General features: G+C 37.2%; 1 protein-coding gene across 3 annotated transcripts in view; it reads right to left on the bottom strand.

The window, feature by feature from the left end:
- Positions 1 to 1,121: 1,121 nt before the first annotated feature.
- The window catches only part of kif18a (kinesin family member 18A), a 30,347-nt gene continuing 13,117 nt past the window's right edge, over positions 1,122 to 18,351 (bottom strand). For all 3 annotated transcript variants that reach the window (XM_067400788.1, XM_067400787.1, XM_067400789.1), the window contains 12 exons: positions 16,362 to 16,538; positions 16,153 to 16,227; positions 15,901 to 16,001; positions 13,200 to 13,362; positions 12,223 to 12,387; positions 8,651 to 8,772; positions 8,193 to 8,431; positions 6,911 to 6,970; positions 2,704 to 3,058; positions 2,505 to 2,597; positions 2,284 to 2,393; positions 1,122 to 1,587 (listed from right to left, as the gene is read on the bottom strand). In XM_067400788.1, the coding sequence (XP_067256889.1) occupies positions 1,448 to 1,587; positions 2,284 to 2,393; positions 2,505 to 2,597; positions 2,704 to 3,058; positions 6,911 to 6,970; positions 8,193 to 8,431; positions 8,651 to 8,772; positions 12,223 to 12,387; positions 13,200 to 13,362; positions 15,901 to 16,001; positions 16,153 to 16,227; positions 16,362 to 16,538 (1,800 nt within the window). In that variant the 3' untranslated portion in view covers positions 1,122 to 1,447. The remainder of the gene's footprint in view (positions 1,588 to 2,283; positions 2,394 to 2,504; positions 2,598 to 2,703; positions 3,059 to 6,910; positions 6,971 to 8,192; positions 8,432 to 8,650; positions 8,773 to 12,222; positions 12,388 to 13,199; positions 13,363 to 15,900; positions 16,002 to 16,152; positions 16,228 to 16,361; positions 16,539 to 18,351) is intronic.

Raw genomic sequence — 18,351 nt, 5'->3', positions numbered from 1 at the left:
AATTTTAAAGCACATATCTGATCACATTTATTTTTCTAGCCAACTGGAAGTCCAAACAGGTGAAACTTCATGGATGTTGCTGCTCTGTATGCCTGAGCCCAGTACTTATCTTCTTGTAGGCGTATTACATAATTACATAATTATCTGTTAATAATAGCCTCATTAACAGAATTGATTACTGTTAATTCCTTAGGCATGACATTAGAACCAGGAGGACAGCTATTAACTGCACAACTGACTGTCTCTAAAACATAATAATAATAAAAAAAATAATAATACAATGTTTCTTCACTCTTAACTACAGCAAAGATGGACACAAAACCAAATATTTGGCTAAACCAAAACATTTGCACAGAATCCTGTTCTGGTTGATGAACAACAGAAGTACTTCTAAGGAACTTAACTGTACTGTCAGATATGTTAAAGAGTTTGAAAATTAAATGGGCCACACTCCTGACGGGAGGCTCAATTTTCTTTTGGTTCAGACAGATGGCATGCAGGAAATGGACCTCAAACCACCAGACTCCCTTTATGTCTAATGTGGGCTGAACCCATAAGCTCTGAACACATTATAAAGCCTACAAATCAGCAAGAAACAAGATGACTGAACTGCATTGGAAGATAGTTGGAGGTGAAGATGCATGAAAAACGTGCAGAGAATGTGGTTAATTGGACTGAACTAATAGGTTTTGCTGTCTAGATGAATTAGAAATGTTACACCGCAAAATGTCAATTATATTAATAGCTGTAAATGCCCTAGAAATATAAAATAAAGAACCAAAATGTTCTTTATTTGTGTTACAGTTCAGGTGCTTAATTGTTACTAGAGCAACAGCTACATTAACAAACCAAGTTTAAGACTATTACAAAGAAAATAGTGTAATCAGGAGGCCAAAATATTGGTTAGTTTATTGAGATTTTCCAGATATTGTGCATTACCCCTGAATTTTCTTGCTTTGTGAGTGTAAGGACAATTAATTAAAAAATAAATAATTTAAAGTTCAATAAAATATTTTTTTTTTAATAAAATACACGGTCAATATTTCTCAGTTGATTTGTTTTTAATCAATCATGAAATAGAAACACATTTGACCTGTAAGTGGCTCTCTAAAATGAATAGATTTAATTAAAACATAAAATGGGGAGAAAAGTCATTCAGGTGTCAATAATAAAACCAAGTTGCTTTACAAGACCCGGACATCAATTAATACTTTAATGTGTGCTTCATATTAGGCTGGACAAGTTTTCTACACACATACATATTTTAAAATATCAACATAAAAAAAAAAAAAAAAAAAAATCCAGTTTCCTAGAAATAATTAAGACCAAATACCTGTTCTTCCAACGTTTCCCTTTTTACATTTTATGTACATCTACTCTAATGAGAAGAAAGTCTCTAAGGCTGGTGTATGACAGAGCGGCGCCTTTAATAGCAAGTGGAAACCTCTCACATCCTCTTGGTGACTTTTTTAAAGAGTGCAGCGGGCCCCATTGAGCTCAACTTGGGCTTCCGCTGGTCAAGCTGATGGAGGTTACCCTCAGACACACTCCGTACTACTCTTCGGCTTAGCTCATTCTCCGATGATACTACATGCAGTGGAAGAGAACAAAGAGGGAATAATGATTATTATAAGAAAAAGGGCTAATTGAATATATTTCCACAATATTATGTTTTTACTGTATTTTTGATCAAGCAAATGCAGCCTTGGTGAGCATAAGTGACTTTTCAAAAAAAAAAAAAAAAAAAAAAAAAAAAAAAAAATTTACAAAATTAAATTAACAGAAAATAAATTCTCTTAATCAGCCTATGTAATTAATTTGGCTCATTTTTGATTGAAAGGGAGGCTTATTATTTTTTAACTTTGGTGCCTTATAATGCTTTGGTCATTTATTTTAATAGAAGCAGTGGTGCCTTTCACCACCCCAAAAATGTGGCAAAAATCACTGTAATGCACGGCCTCTCGTGGCTTATTAGTTTATGAAACTGGGGTAAATTCAGCCAAATCATGGCATTATATTACTAAGGAGAAATAAAGCACGAGAGCCATTGGGAGTGGGAGGAGGAGATTGTGCGCTTCTGGCTGTGCGCCTGACATTCTTTCACAGCTGTCAGCCGGCCCACCCATTACACTATTACAATACTTTACCAAACATAATGGATTATGTGAGGACTTCATAAATGAAATATAATAAGAGACGCTTATGTTCCACTTCCAAGATACAAATGGAGAGCCCATAGAGGGTACCTTTTTATATTTTCTACATTGAGAATAGCATACTAACCTCCAAAACGTCGAATTCGCTGTGGTTTAGACGGCTCACAGGGATCTCTTTTTATGCGCTTGGGTGCTGCACCTGTGGCCTGAGAACTGTCTTCTTTTCCAGTGTTGGAACTGTTACAAACAGACACAAAGTGAGATTTTGGAAAACACCAAGAGTGCAAAATGTCAATGGGGCATGATTTTAAACAGCCCCAGCGAACAGGTCCCACAATAAACACACACCAGTACAACTTGCGCTTGCCCTGAGCAGCTGAAGTCATGGCCATATAGGACGGTTTGGATCTTCGAAGGTCTAATAGCGATGGGATCTCCAACCTAGGAACCAATTGGAGAGAAACCTATTTACGGCAGCCAAAACAGAACAACCTAGTTCACTTCAACATCAGCATTATTAAACCATGCGAACGACAGTACGTGATACCTTTTAGCTGGCTCATTTCCATTGTTAGCACGTAGTGCCCGGAGTGTTGTGTGGCCAGGGGGCTCGGGTGATAAGATGACTGTGGCATTACCGCCTGACGGGTCCTCATTGTGACCAATGTCGATAGTGGAGTTTAGATCAAAGGTGTTGGAGGTGTGCGGTTGCCCTTCAGGAGTGTACTGCAGTGGGAACATGCCCTCCTGTCTTAAGACCTCCTGAAGGGCAGGAGGGTAATGAGACGGCACGGGAATAGGGCCATCCTCATCTGGGATTTCAGAAGACACAGACAGCTTCCTCCTGATTGGTTTTTTAAGAGGACATTCAGCCTCTGCCTCCTGGTGTTGAGGGCTACATCCTGAAAGAGAAAACAAAATTTACTAGCTTTATCAGAAGACTAAATGGAAAAGGTTTATCTCATGAATCTTTTAGCATTATGATAACTAATCTATGTGTTATACCGGTTCTTTCCAAGTCGAAGATGAATCGTCAACAACATTATGATCAGAAAAGTCCAAAAAAACATTTTTTCAAGGGTTAGTTCACCCAAAAATGAAATGAATACAAAACAAAAATAATGACTTTGTTCAACAATCTGAAAAGCTGTCATATGTAGTGAACATTTTTGACCGGGAACAAAAATTATCAAAAAAAAAAAAAAAGAAAGAAAAGAGAAGTAGTTGTCATGAATGTCCAATGTGATAACATTAACTAGTATTTTCGGGAAAAAGAAAATCTTCTCAGGGTCAAAATGACCCGAACACCGCATGAGGGTTAAAACAAAAAAAGTTACAGTGATTTGAGGGAATGATTGTTCTTCTCGAACTCCAACATTTGCCATTTGTAAGTCCTTAGATTTTGTTGACTATGTTTTTTTAGACTTGAAAAAGTGAAAAGCAAATTAAAGAGGGAGGGAGACAGACATGGTTGGATAGATAGCAAGATAAAGATGGATAGATGGACAGAAAGAGTTAAGAGAGATAGTAGTTAGACAGGGAAACTGAAGGATAGACAGAGAAATACAGTTGAATAATGATAAACAGATGGGTAAAGATAGCTAGGCAAACAGATACCTGTTGTCACTTCCCACAAATTAGAACAAATGCAAAATTTTAATTGACGTGCAAGTATAAAGGAGAATAAATTATAGCACTACATCTCAAAGAGTAATGAAACAAAAACACCCATTCTAAAAATCTGAGCTGTTTCCTTTGTATTATTACACCCACCACATTTTTTTTCATAAAGTGATGGGGACAAAATCGGCCAAAGTAAAAAGTGATGGGGCCAATAATGTTTGAATAAATCCTGACCAACACAAGTAACTGCGCATATTATAATATTACTCAGTTATAGTCATCAGATTTATGAGGCGCATTCCTGGACACATATAGCTCACACACGCAATAAGTACATCACCGATACAAATACACAAACATTATTTACTCATCACAACAGTGGTAATTTATGCACACTTGTCACGCGCGCGTTCGAGAACACATCAAGAGGGGCGTGTTGTTAAAGAGCAGGTTCTTTTATTCAGTCAAGACAGACAGTACGTGTATGTGTGTGCCAGTGGGTGTATGTGGGTGGGGAAGGCAAGGGAAGGCTCCAGGAAGCTGTTGGAGCGGTCTGACGTTGGATATTGAGTGGTGGAGTATGCCGGAGCACGTCGCAGTCTGGCCGCACACTGACTCACACGATGCAGAAAAGCGAGGGAGAGAAAGACACTGCGGCTGCATCTTAAGCGTTCTTGACCAATCGCGATGCTTCAGAGCTCCTGCTGGTTAAACTGTTGACACACAGCCATCTCTCCTTCTTTCTGAGTCAGTGCTGATTCTCAGAAATCTGGATTGCATGGGAGAGGACCTGACATCCTGTTAATGACTAACTATACTCACTTTTTTAGCAAAAGAAAGTTTGAGAACTTAAAAAAAAAAAGCCTCTTCTGAAACTCTCACTGAATTCACTTTGCTTTGACTGCCTCTCGAAGCTGGCAGCTGTAACGCACAAGCGTTATAACTTCATTTGAGAGGCACAGGCTGATCAGGTGACAAAGCACAGAAAAAAAAAAAAAAAAACGGAGAGGATGGGCGGCAGACAGTGATGTATGGCCCAGAGCGGAGGCAGAGGAATAGGTGCGATCAGTAATTGGTGGCAGAGTGCTCTGGGTGGCGTATTTTTGGCTGGTGGGATTAAAACATGCATGAAGTGCTATTTCTGGAGGAAGCCACTGCGGATTAGGGTCGCCTGGCTCTCGCTCTCTCATTGCTTGCTCGCTTTTTATTGCAGAATCGTCCTCGCCCAATCCAGGAGCGTTTCATACTATATGTAATGCCCCCCCCCCCCTCCCTTCTCCCTGCACTGAGCAATGATTTTATGAATGAAATTCGGAAGGGCGGAGGGTCGGCGCTACTGAAAGAGGCTAGACGTAGATGGCGAGGTGAGGAGGAGAGACAGACAATGGGGATGGAAAGATTGATTGATTAAAAAATAAAGAGCACACAGATTACAGAGAGATGAAAGAAAATAGTGAAGGAAGGAAGGAGAACAGAAAGAAACAGACTGCAGACTTCAGTCTGAGAGGCAGGAACAACAGTCTTGTGCGCGTTGACACGTGACCCCTCCTGCTTCTGTCCTCTATTCCATCACTATTTTCCACCCCTTCACGCTCTCGCTCCCTCTCTCCACCGAGCACTTGAGCACGAGTGCAGAGACGGTATCGTCATGAAGCACGTCGATGGTGGGGGTGGGGCGGAGGTTCATTCATAACCCTCTCTTTGAATCTCTCTATCTCTTTCAGCTCCTGCAGACAAGGCTCCATCTCTATTGTCTTTAAGCAGGGAACGCAAAGCAAGACAAACTTTTATTTCCTGCTGCTTGAATGCCAGAAGAACTTGTTCAACAGTGTGAACCTTGAAAATAAGAATCTCTTTTTAAAACAGCAGCAAATTTATTTTGATGCCAATCTGAAAATATTGCATCACATTCAAAAGAACAACAAAAAAAACAGGCAGAACAGCTACACAAACAGACAGAAATTAATGGAAAATCTGTTCAGGACATATAGTCTAAACTAAAATCTGTCTAAAAGAAATAAATGCTTTATTTCATGTTTAGAACAATAAAGGAATGTAGAGGTCATGAATATTGCATGTATTTGCTAAGTGCCTAAAATGAAACCTTGCAGAGCCAGTGACTAGTTTGTCCTCGGAATAGCTCAGTGGAGAAGAATGGGAACTTGTAAATGAGTTTTTCCCCCAGTGGACTGATAAAAACATGCACACCATTTTTTCGTGAAATATGCATTTACGTTTCTTTTGAGGCAGCAAACTAATCATTATTCATCATTTCCAAAAAGCTCCATTTCCTTCCACTGAAAATGCACTTTTATACTGTCCTGACCTGGTCAAATCCCATATGGTGTTTGAAATTAATCATTCAAATTTAAACAACCATTGGAGGGGGGGAAAAGTAAAAAATAAACAGCAGAAACTCCCCAATCTTCTTGTCAAAAATGAAGAATTATAGACAATTTGTTTCTAATAAATACGATGCTCGACAATGCAAAATATTCCCAATACCATCAATGCAGAAGTTTTTTCCAAACATAATTCTTAACAGTATCCGTCTGTTTTCCTCCACTTCACACTTTTTCTTTCTTGCAGGTCTCTGTATTTTCCTGAAATGTGTGCACATTTCCCACAGCGTGTCTCAATCAAATGAGGAACACCTGTTCTGCAGCAAATATCATTACTCTCCATTTACAGAGCCATAACTCACCACTCCTTCTATTTCCCAAAGCTTTCCTCTCTTCCTTTTCCCCTTTCTCCCACCCCTCAATTTCCTCCAACCAGTAAAAGCTTGTTTATGTGTTTCATTCAGTCAGTATGTATAATGTGGAGCAACTCAGTCTGTTCCTAAGCTAAAATAAAACCATTCATATAATTATCATTGTAAAACTGTTTTTATTTAAGACACTGATATGATTTGGCTATTATTAAAGCACTATTTTATTTTAATGCTTACATGGAAAAGGATTAAGGAGACTATTTTAAACAAAGCTAGTTTTCAAAACCTTAAAGACTTAAAAATGGTCGCAACAATGTCAGTATGAGCAATGTGACAGATTCTGGCAGCTGGATTGATGACTTAAGCCGAGTATGTTGAAGCAGACCATGGGGGAAAAAAAAGAGAGAGATGAGTTTACCTTTAGATGACTGTGTTGGTCTGAGACACTGTGAGGTTCGACGTGTGTGTTTTTCTGAGCCTGAGTGAAGAGAAGGCATTGTTATTCATTTGCGCTGGTCATTTCTAGGAACTAAACACGTCTTAAATCAAGACACATACATCTGTCAATGTCCATACAATGCAGATCACATTACACTGACACGGAAAACAGTAAATCACAAGGCAGACATAAAATGGGATCACTATGAGGTGGCTGTGTGACACAAATGACTTGGAAACAGGAAGTTTGCTGATATTATCTTTTGGATTATTTCCTTACATACTCGGCTGAGGACATAACCCAAAAACAGGAGATAAATAGCCTTTTAAACAAGATCTCCTTGTCGTCACACATAGGATTTAAAAAAAAAAAAGAGAGAGAAAAAAAAAAATATATATATAGAAATAAAATCAACATGTATATCACTAAAAAAAAAGGAAACAACTAAAACAAAATCTGTAGTTTGGCTTGATGTTTATAGTTCTGGTCTTTATCTGCTAAAACTGTAATGCTAATGTTCATTGTGATTATCTGCATTAACAAAATGTTATTAAAAACACACACATACATATATACACACATATACATATACACACACACACACACACACACACACACACACACACACATATACATTATATATATATATATATATGGAAAAAAATAAGAGACCACTTAAAATTGATTTCTGAACTTGGAGTGGTCTCTTAATTTTATGTATATGTATGTATAATATTATTATATTATATACACACACGCACTACCGTTCAAAAGTTTGGGGTTGCTACTTTTTTTAAATGTTTTTGAGGCTCTTATGCAAATACAGTAAAAACAAATATTGTGAAATATTACCATTTAAAATATTAGTTATTTACCATGTAATTTACGCATGTGTTGGCAAAGCTGAAATTTCAGCTGCCTCTATTCTAGTCTTCAGTGTCACATGATCCTTTAGAAACCATTCTGATATGGTGATTTGGTGCTCAAGAAACATTTCTTCTTATTATAAATGTTGAAAACAGATGTGCTGCTTAATATTTTTCTGAAATTGTTTTTTGCAGGATTCTTTGATGAATAGAAAGTTCAAAAGAAGAGCATCTTTTCAACACGTCCTTTCTGAATGAAAATATTAATTAATTACTGACCCCAAACTTTTGAACAGTAGTGTACTTTTAAGTCAGACATTGTGGGTTATATTACTCCATGTTTGGTCAAAGGCTTTATAACACCTGTTTGAACTAAGATGAGAGATTTTACTCACTGCATGGCGTGTTCTGGTGAGAAACAAGGTGCGAGAAAGACAGGATAGGCTGTAGATGAGTGCTTCCTATACCACCATCATCTCTTTCCTCTGCTTTCTCCTGGTCTGCCCAGACCACACCCCTCTCCCTATGCACCAGGCGCTCCAGCTCCTCCCATGCAGCGTCATCTGTGGCAATGCTCGCGGCCTTCAACGCCAGGTGCTGTTGACGGCAGGTGGACAGCAGGGCGTTCACCAACCTGACAGGACAGGTGGAGAGCAAGTGTGGTATAGTTGAATGATACAGATGGAGGCATTTACATTGCAAATTTCAAATTAATCTGAATAACACAAACTTATGTACAAAGAACATTCCAGAGCATATAGAAGACAGTTCCCACAAACACTCTCAGATTCAGGGTGACCAAGTTAAAAATCATGAAACCTGGTGAAAAAGCTCTATGAGTTTTGACTCATACTTGTGCGTGTGAGTGTTTTCCTGGTCTTGAACAGTGATGAGGTGGCTCATGTGCTTGATGTGTTGCTGAAGGTCAGCGATCTGCAGCTGCAGCTGATGGCACTGCAGTTCTCTTTTCAGCTCCTGTATACAGAAATACAACTTAACATAAAGATGATGCAATGTGCGATCAAGTGCGTCGAGAGCGCACATACACTGTCTGTGCATCAATATAACACACACACATTATGTTATATTATATATATATTATATATAAATATAACACACACACACACACACACACACACACACACACACACACACACACACACACACACACACACACATATTATATATATATATATACACATCTCAATATAACACACACATACATGTATAATATCCAAGCAGATTAAAAAAAACAAACAAATACTGATTAACATACACCAGTAGTACACAGCAATAAATAGCAATATTTACATTCATCTTTTTACCAAAACATTTTAATTAGGTCTGTAAAATAACATGTTAACATATGCGATTATATATCATTTTACATTGCTTCATTATTATTCATTTATTTATAGCATAAAACAGAACACAGATAGGGATGTGCAGTCTCCCATCTATTAGATGACAAATTTTAATAGAATGTCAAGCTCAGGAGTGAGACTCTCGTGGCATTCTGGGTGAAGAGAACGACAAGATTAAACCATCTCATCTATGCACTATAATGAGAAAGGCAACAAAGGCAAGACACTACAAAAATGATGAAATGGCTTAGATGTTGTTTTTAGTCTAGCTCCTTGTTTTCTTTAGCTCACAAAAAAAAAATAAAAAATACGACTTCTGAGGAGTCTTCTACCCCCTCTGACGCAAGAAAACGCAAAACAGCAGAGCACAGAACATTTGATGGGCGGGTGCGTCACTACTCTGTTCTACTTCCAGGAAAAGAAAAAAAAAAAAAAAAAAAAAAACAGGAGAGCAAAAAGAGAGTGAGAAAAGAGGTGTGGATTTAGGTAAGCAGCTGTAGGGAGTGATGAAGGAAAAGCATTGATTTTTCTTTTATTAAGACATCCTCCGGTGGGGATATGGAGAGAAGAGCTAAAAGAGGGGGTGAGAGAGACAGAGATGGTCACAGTGTCTATTCAAAGGGCCACAAATGAGGGAAAAAAACAAAGAACACACAATATTTTCTATGCCTGTCCAATAAAACCAATGTCAAATGGTGATTTTTGCCTGTTTTTTATTTTTAGTCTGTTTATGAATGTCTGCCTCCTACATGCAGACTGATTAACAGTGTGCATGGCTGCAAAATTTTTTAAATTGTTTCAGAAGAATGTCACGGTCAAACTAAAAGGTTTAGGTATATAAAAGATATAGATATGAAATTTATGCCAGCTTTAAGTGTAGTTGGCCGTCTGATGAGCTCAAAGAAGTGCATCAGAAGAGCTCCGCTATCCAGGGCCTCAGAGGAGTATGTCTGCCTCAGACATCACAACACTGCAGACTGGCACCCTAGAGCTTCACTGCTCGGGTAGAAAACATGAAAACATTCAATAATGGCATTTCGAAATGGATAACAGGCCAAGGCTGTCCACTCTGAGGCTGAAATGAGCCCTCAAAGAAATATCACAGTAAGCTGAAGGACAAAAAAACAACATATCTGTTGCAGGAGTAGGCGGTATGACAAATTCTTATATCACAATATACAATACAGCTATTCTTGCTGCAAATTCAACCCCAAGATGGTTTTTATATTACATAAATATGAAGTAACATCTATTTTTCGAGGCTAGCGATTTGATGAGATAAAAGTCCCATTTTAATTTTTATTTGATTGACTTTTTAAACTGGAGACAAACCTGAAGGTAAGAATATTCATAATAGATGAAAGACAAATCTGACCATCAATGCAAAAGCAGATTCATCTTACGAAATTGAGTTACAAAACAACCAATCTACGGTTAGGGGTTGTTCACAAAGAACACATTTTGACAATCCACTGAGCCGCTTTTCCATTTTGTTTCTATGTAAATATGGGCTAGAAGGACGTGTTTGACGGTTGTGCTTGCGTCCTTTGCAGCACCTTGTGCGCAGACCTGCCAACCTTGGGATTTTTTTTCAAGTACCAGTGTGACGGGACGGGACACTGGGGTTTTTATAATTTTTTACATTTTTGATAATACAATACACAAAGCACACACACACCCATCTTCGTTAAGCACATTTTGACTGTTAAAATTTTTTAATTTGACAATTAAAAATTTCACTACACCTGCTTTAATTCATGATTAATATTGTATTGCATAATGTGTGTGCTTATACAAACTGACAACCACAAGTGAATCGCATTCCATTATTTAATATAGACTAAAAAAAAATTGTTTGCAATTTCAAGTAGGCTATATTTACATACAACTAACCTGACAGTCGAGTCTTTTATACAGGTTTTGTAATGAAAACTAGTCTAAAATTAAGAAACCCTTAGAAAACTGAGTTTACATGTGATTCATTTAAAATACTTAATTTATTATTTCAATATCCAAATATGACACTAAATCCCAAAGAAAAAAAGGGTTTCTATTTGTAACGAGCGGTCTTCACTGAATAAAAGGTTAGCCAATACAAACATATTTATAAAAAACAGTTGACAATGAATAGAAAAGGACCAATAAGAGAAAAACGTAGAGTATTCAAGAATAGATGTTAGTCCGACATATAACAAGGGCGGGGTTGTGTTAACTAAAGTGTCTGTCATTTAACGAATCTTAAAAACATGGATGGATAATTAAAAATGTTTTCTGACAAAAAAATAACAAGCTAGAACAAATTTTAAACATAGAACGGCAATTTTCATTTTACAATGATCTTCCCTCTCTCTGTGCGTTCGTGTTTGTGTGAAAACGGTACTTTTAAATGCATAAGTAACTAATGTGCTAGTTTTTATTCAAAATAAGTAGCATAATCAGGTACTTTAGTTAGTATTAACACAATAACGCAACACATGTAGGCTATACATTTCTCAACAATGAGAATAAATCCATAAACACCCGTTTCTCCAGACTCGCTTGTCAGTTAATCACACATCACAGCATTTTCATAATCACTAAGCCATATAGAGATTTCAATTTTATTTAGATTTGTTGTTCAACATTACTTGAGCATTTTATACCCGTTTACCTTAAGGAGTTAGAAGTACCGTGACTACTGTACTGTCCTCGCTTGAGATTTCAGTCAGAGACGGTGGGAGTGGAAGGAGGGATCGATCGGGATTTCGATTTGCAATTATTGATATCGATATTGATAGGCCGTACACATTTGTCAATCATCCCCGCTTGCTATTTGGGGAAATGAACCCAGCGCTATGATTGGTTGAACTCTTCCTTTTGCTGGATTTGAGTACTACGCGCGCACAGAGGACTCACCGGGTTTTTGCGTAGCATAGAGTGACAAATAGCACCAGCGTACTTTGAGGTCAAAATGCGTACCCGCTATGCAAAATGCGTACATGTTGGCAGGTCTGTGTGCGTGACACTGCATGTATATTGCCCATGCAACCTTAATATGAAGTAAAAGTGACCCAGCCCTGACCTCTGGAGTGTGACCTTCATGTCCGAGAAGCTTCATCTCATTTTCGATGCGGTGAAGCCATCCTTCGTTGTCCTGGAAGTGCTTTTCACTCTCCAACAAGCGTTTCTGCAAGTGCTCCTGGTGAGACTTCAGGGAAGCCAGTTTACGCTCATATTTACAGGTAGCCTTAAATAAACAAACAAATGACTAAAACAGAGTTCACACACATACTGAACAAAGATTTATTTTTCAGTCATTCATGTTTACTGGATAAGGATTTATAAAAATTTTAAATAAAGCAATTTTTTGCTATTATGAGTAGAAAAAAAAAATTCCACAATAGACATTTCTGACTTAAAATTAGAAAAATTAAGAACATTTTTTGTTTTTTAATTTATTACTTTTCCAGGACTAAATGTTTTTGAAAGAGTATCACTTTAAAGTTTTCAATAACTTAAAAAAAAAAAAAAAAAAAAAAAAAAAATTAATTCAAAGAATTTGGGGGTGGTAAGATTTTTCTAATATTTTTGAAAGGAGTCTCTAAAGCCAGGGACACACTTAACAATTGTAAGGCTGATTATGAATGTAATTTGATACTTTACGACTGACCATGCCCAAACGTGCTGAGTCAGAGCCAGTTGTGTTCAGTCTGTGTTTACAGTCAGCATTTAAAATCATATAGTGTGTTCAGTTCAGTCTCAATGTTTCAGCTAGTCGTTAAGTCCCCAGCTTTATACTACCAAAAGCTGCAGTTATTTAATTAAAAATAAAATTAAACAGTAATATTGTGAAACTTTATGGCAAAGCTGAATTTTCAGCATTATTACTCCAGTCATCAGTGCCACATGATCCTTCAGAAATCATTCTAATATGCTGGGCTTAAGAAAACTTTGTTATTATTATCAATGTCTCACTGAACTTTTGAATTGTAGTGTATCTAGTCATTCTGATTCTAGAGTTTTAAACAACCGTGTATGCGTATGAATCAGTGTTGTTACCCTTTCAGCCCTGTTGTCAGGAAAGAAGATCAGGCTCTGCTGGTGCCACAACTCTCTGTGTCTCATTGTCATCCTGCTTTCATTCAGCTGCTTCTCGATGTTCAGATGCTCTTTACGGACCTGCAAGCGTGCTGAAAACACACTTCGCAGGGACTCAGACATCCTGCACAAAAACAAAAAACACACAGACATTAATTTATTGTCTCTATTCAATGGATATCACTCATTTTTCCTCTCACCTATACTGACTCTACATGTTCTGTGTATGAAAAGTTGCCTGGTGGTTAATGCATATGTTCTGACACACAAAAGAGGCATTTCACCATGATTTCCTATCCTCTTTACAGTATATGTATAAAAAATAAATTAAAAAAATTGTTGGAACTGTGGCAGAGAGTATCACACTGCTTCTGACCTATAAGAGATGACGTGCTCACAGGGCCATGAGTTTGAATGCAGCCTTTGTGAGCATAAGAGACTTCTTTAAAAAATATAAAAAAATTTTACCGCCCCCAAACTTTTTAAATGGTCTTTTTGAAATTTAAAGTAATGAAAAACATTGAAACTGAGTATCAAGGTCATTTTAAAAACATTTAGTTATCTCTCTCCCTGCACTTTACTGTCAATTTCCTCATCTGATAAACACCAATAAATAAACTCAAACAAAAAAAAGGAGCAACAACATGGCCGCAAAAAAATACAAATAAAATAAAAAATAAAAATTAGCAGGCCACAAAAAAACCAAAGATGGCACCTTTAATTATTATTCTGAGTACACAGTCATTCAAATATTTGGGGTGTAGCAAGATTATATTTTTTAAATGAATACTTTTATTCATCAAGGATGCTTTAAATTGATCAAATGTGACAGTAAAGATTGATACAAACAGAAATATATTTCAAATAAATGCTGCTCTAAGAATCAAAGAAACAATGTGAATCACAGAAATATTAAACAGCACATCCATTTTCAACATGGATAATAATAATAATAATAAAAAAAAAAAATTAAAATAATGATTGAGCACCAAATCAGCATATAACAATGATTTCTGAAGGATCATGTGACTGAAGACTGGAGTAATGCTGAAAATTCAACTTTGCCATCAGAGGAATAAATTACATTTTACAGTCATTTTAAATGGTAATAATATTTATTTTATTTTAAAAGATGATTCTATATCCCCCCCCCCCCCCCTTAACACTGAGTGATTCCTTTTTTCCTCAACTTGATCTGGTAAAATACATGTCAATAATAATAATTTAAAAAGAGGTTTTTAAGCTATGTTAAGCTATTGAACAATTTTTTTTTGTGTGTGTCATATCTGTGATTTGTATGTTTGCTGTAAAGTAAAATGGCTGGGTGAACATCCTCCAAGTGTTGTGATTCCATAACTTTTGTCAGGGGTTGTAAGAGACAAAAAAAAACAATAAAAAAATTTTACTGATCCCAAACTTTTGAGCAGTAGTGCAGGTCGCACTAAGAAAAATAGAAACACACCCCAACTGTTGGCCATAAATGCATCATCCAATAATCACGGAGAAGATATCTCACCTTACTGCATCCTTTTCTTCTAATTTAATATAGGTAAGCGCTAAAGGCCACCATGCTCTCATTCAAAACACATTCTCCACTGAGAGCCTTCAATACTCCACACAGCCTTTTGCAACAAAGCATACGGCACCTCATTGAATACTTTGAGATATCACCTGAACTGTGTGTGGGCGGTATTAGTTTTGAAAAAAAAAAAAAAAGTCCATTGAGAGAGAGTGCAGAGGCTGTATTTGGGGCCATAATGTTGGTGCAGCGCCGACACTGCCAGACTCCTGCATTATTAATGCGGGCAGGAGCACGCTGCCCCTCCCTGCCGCCAAGCACCTCTCTCTCCCTCTCCCTCACTCACTCGGCAAGTTGTGAATTCTGATGCCGGTGAATGAAACACGTAGGAGTGAGACTCATTCAGCTTTTTCCCCTCCTCCTTCCCCTCTCAATCCCTCCCACCCTCGCTATTTTCCCTCTTTCTCTCCTCCCTCTGCCTGTCCTTCATTTTCTCCCTCCCATCTATGGATGCTGCGGCGGTTTTTGCTGACGAGAACCACACATACACACACAAAAAAAAAAATCTCGAGGCTGAGGGGTGGGGCGGTGGGATCTGTCGCAAAACGGTGATACATTTCTGTCCAAAACAAACAATAAACAATTAAAAATAAACAAACGTAAAAAATTAAAGAAAGAGGAAAACACAAAGCACAAGTCTCCACTCTCCACTGGGCCTGATGAAAAATGCAGATGTAAGAAGACCTCCACCTGCGATGGTGTCTGGCTTTGTCCTGTGTACTCTTACTTATGAATAATTGAGGCATATTCAAAGTTTCAAAGGACAGCGTTAAAGAGCGGCACATCACACATGGCATAAAATAAACAACATCTAAACAAACAAAAACACAGGTCTCAAGCCACATGCTGATATAGAGTTTGCTGTGCCGCATGAGTGCACACTTATGGACTGGACGCAAACGTCCTCATACAACACACACACACACACACACACACACACACACACACACACACACACACACACACACACACACACACACACACACACACACACACACACACACACACACACACACACACACACACACACACACACACACACACACACACACACACACACACACACACACACACACTGTTTACTTCTCAAATTCTGCTCTTCTCTGGATGGGGATTGGATTAAGGGCAGGAACCTCCACCTTCCGCTCTTCGTACTCTTTGAGTTTCTGTTTCAGCATGACAATCTGCAAGCACATACACTCTCATTAGGCAAGCTAGTCTCATGTGGATTAGACCCATCTCACCTAACAGGAGAAGCAAACCAGATTTACAAAGTAAATAGTTCCACATTAAGACGTGATTAAGGATGAGATTCATCGAGTGTTATTTATTTACCTCTGCTTTCTGCTTTTCACAGATGATTGCATACTGGCCAACGTGACTGTCCAAGCTCATCACGTTACTCCTCAGCTGAAAAACAGTGAGAGAATCAGAAATACAATTTATATTATAAATCACTTTGTTGGTGTTGAACTTGTGGGTGATTTAAGGCATTTTGTTGGTTGGGGGACAGCTGAAGCAGTGCATGTATGTGTAGGACTTACAGTGGATTTGATCTCCTTGGCGCGGTTGGCATATTTGAGAGTGTTGTGTGTATCTTCATAGGAGAGCGAGGACGGGCTGACGTTCGCGATCATCACAGTTCGGCAGTTTCCACCCAGAGAGTCTTTGAGGAGCCGTGTCAGCTTGCTATCTCTGTAAGGAATGTGTGTCTTCTTACACTGAGAATAAAAAACAAACGAAAGCATAGAAAATATCAAATTCAAGAATATCACAGAAGGATGCATAAGAAACTGACTGAAAAAACAAAACAATACAGCCTTCTAAAACTAGGCTTAGATCACATGATTAGGCTTAATTTCATTTTAGGCAATTTCTGAGATGAGTTTACATTTAATTTGCAATGGATCCTTTGCTAAGTGTTGCCTTAAAAACGTTACTGACCAATCAAAGACAAGCTTTTGCTCTTGTCTTTTCTAATACAAGTCTTTGGAGAATCCTTGTGTCTGGATAGTTCTAAAAGCGTTTTAAAAATTCCAAAAATAACTAAATAGCTAAAACATTATTGCACGGTCATTTATTATAGTGAGACAAGGTACCCAGAGAGGATATAAGAGAGACAAATAAATCTTAAGACATTCACACTGTGGTTTCAAGTCAACATGAAATAAAAATTCACCATATTTTCTAAATGCATGTTATCTTATTGTGAACAATTTGTTTGTGTATGTTTTATATTTAATGCATATTTTTTGACCTGTTAATTTTTAAATCAATGTCATAACTTGATTTAAGGTGAAATTACTTCTCTCTGGTGATGTATACAAGTATTCTCTAATCATTTAGTCCACTTAAATCATGCTCTTTTCTAACACTTGACTGTAAGCTTATATTTTTAGATCTTCCTCCATCCAATCAGCAACCGATGGAAAGCAAAGTCACTGCATTTTTCTTTTCTGATAATCCGTTTCATTTTGATTTATGTCACAATACCCAGGAAAAGATTGTCATTATGGTTTCATCACAACGTTAAACAATGTGTCAACTTTCATTACCAAATTAACATTTACTACATTAGTAAGATCTATATTTGTATCTATATATAGATCTTATAATTAACATTTTATTTACATACTGAAATTATGTTTACAGGACATAGTGAATGTGCTGCAGAAATGGAAGTTCTGTTCTCTTACACTCATCACTTTACTGTATTATGCATTTTTTAAATAAAAACAGCACATAAGAGTGTTTTGCCAAATTAACTTCAGTTAATGTAAAAATATTAATTAATAAGTTAATATTAAGGTAATTTCGTTGCTTTCAACAGAGGATTAAAAAAAAGAAAAAAAAAGAAAAAAAAAAAACTCTCGGATTTCATCAAAATATCTTATTTTGTGTTCCAAAAGATGAACAAAGGGTTATAGAATGACACAAGGGAGTGTAATTAATGACAAATTCATTTTTGGGTGAACTAACCCAACATCCAACATTTAACATCAATCTGGCCTATCTGACCCAAAAGGAAAGCATTCACAAACTGATGGTCTAATTAATCTCAGAATCCATTGATTGATACACACTCCATATCCCAACATCCACAAAAAACATCAAAGCCAAGTTTCCCCTTGTGAAACATACGTGGAGAATGACATATGCACAATTTGCCAGCATAAACATAAGGGAAAAAACAGCAGTCAGGAGATGAAAATGTGGAAACATTGTATATCTGATCTCATCCAGCTGATGTATCAAACTATATCCTACATCTAGACTGTGTATGTGTTCATGTTTTCATTATAGCTTTGAATCAAGTGGTGGCCTGTTTGCAAAGGGGTTTGTGAAGTTCCAAAGGGGTGAAATAAAGACTGTGGCCACATTTCAGCCATTCCCTCCTTTTCTGGTAAGAACTGCATCAACCAAGAAGAAAAAGGGGCATTTCTAGTGATAAAACACCAGCTTATGTAATCGAAAAACATACAAGCCTCACCATCACATTAGCAAGTTTGTGAAAAATCACATTTCTGAGGGCAT

Source organism: Chanodichthys erythropterus, chromosome 11, assembly GCF_024489055.1.
Source record: "Chanodichthys erythropterus isolate Z2021 chromosome 11, ASM2448905v1, whole genome shotgun sequence".
NCBI classification, from domain to species: Eukaryota; Metazoa; Chordata; class Actinopteri; order Cypriniformes; family Xenocyprididae; genus Chanodichthys; species Chanodichthys erythropterus.
The sequence above is the reverse complement of the archived record's forward strand: the minus strand, read 5'-3'. Positions and strand labels throughout refer to the sequence as shown.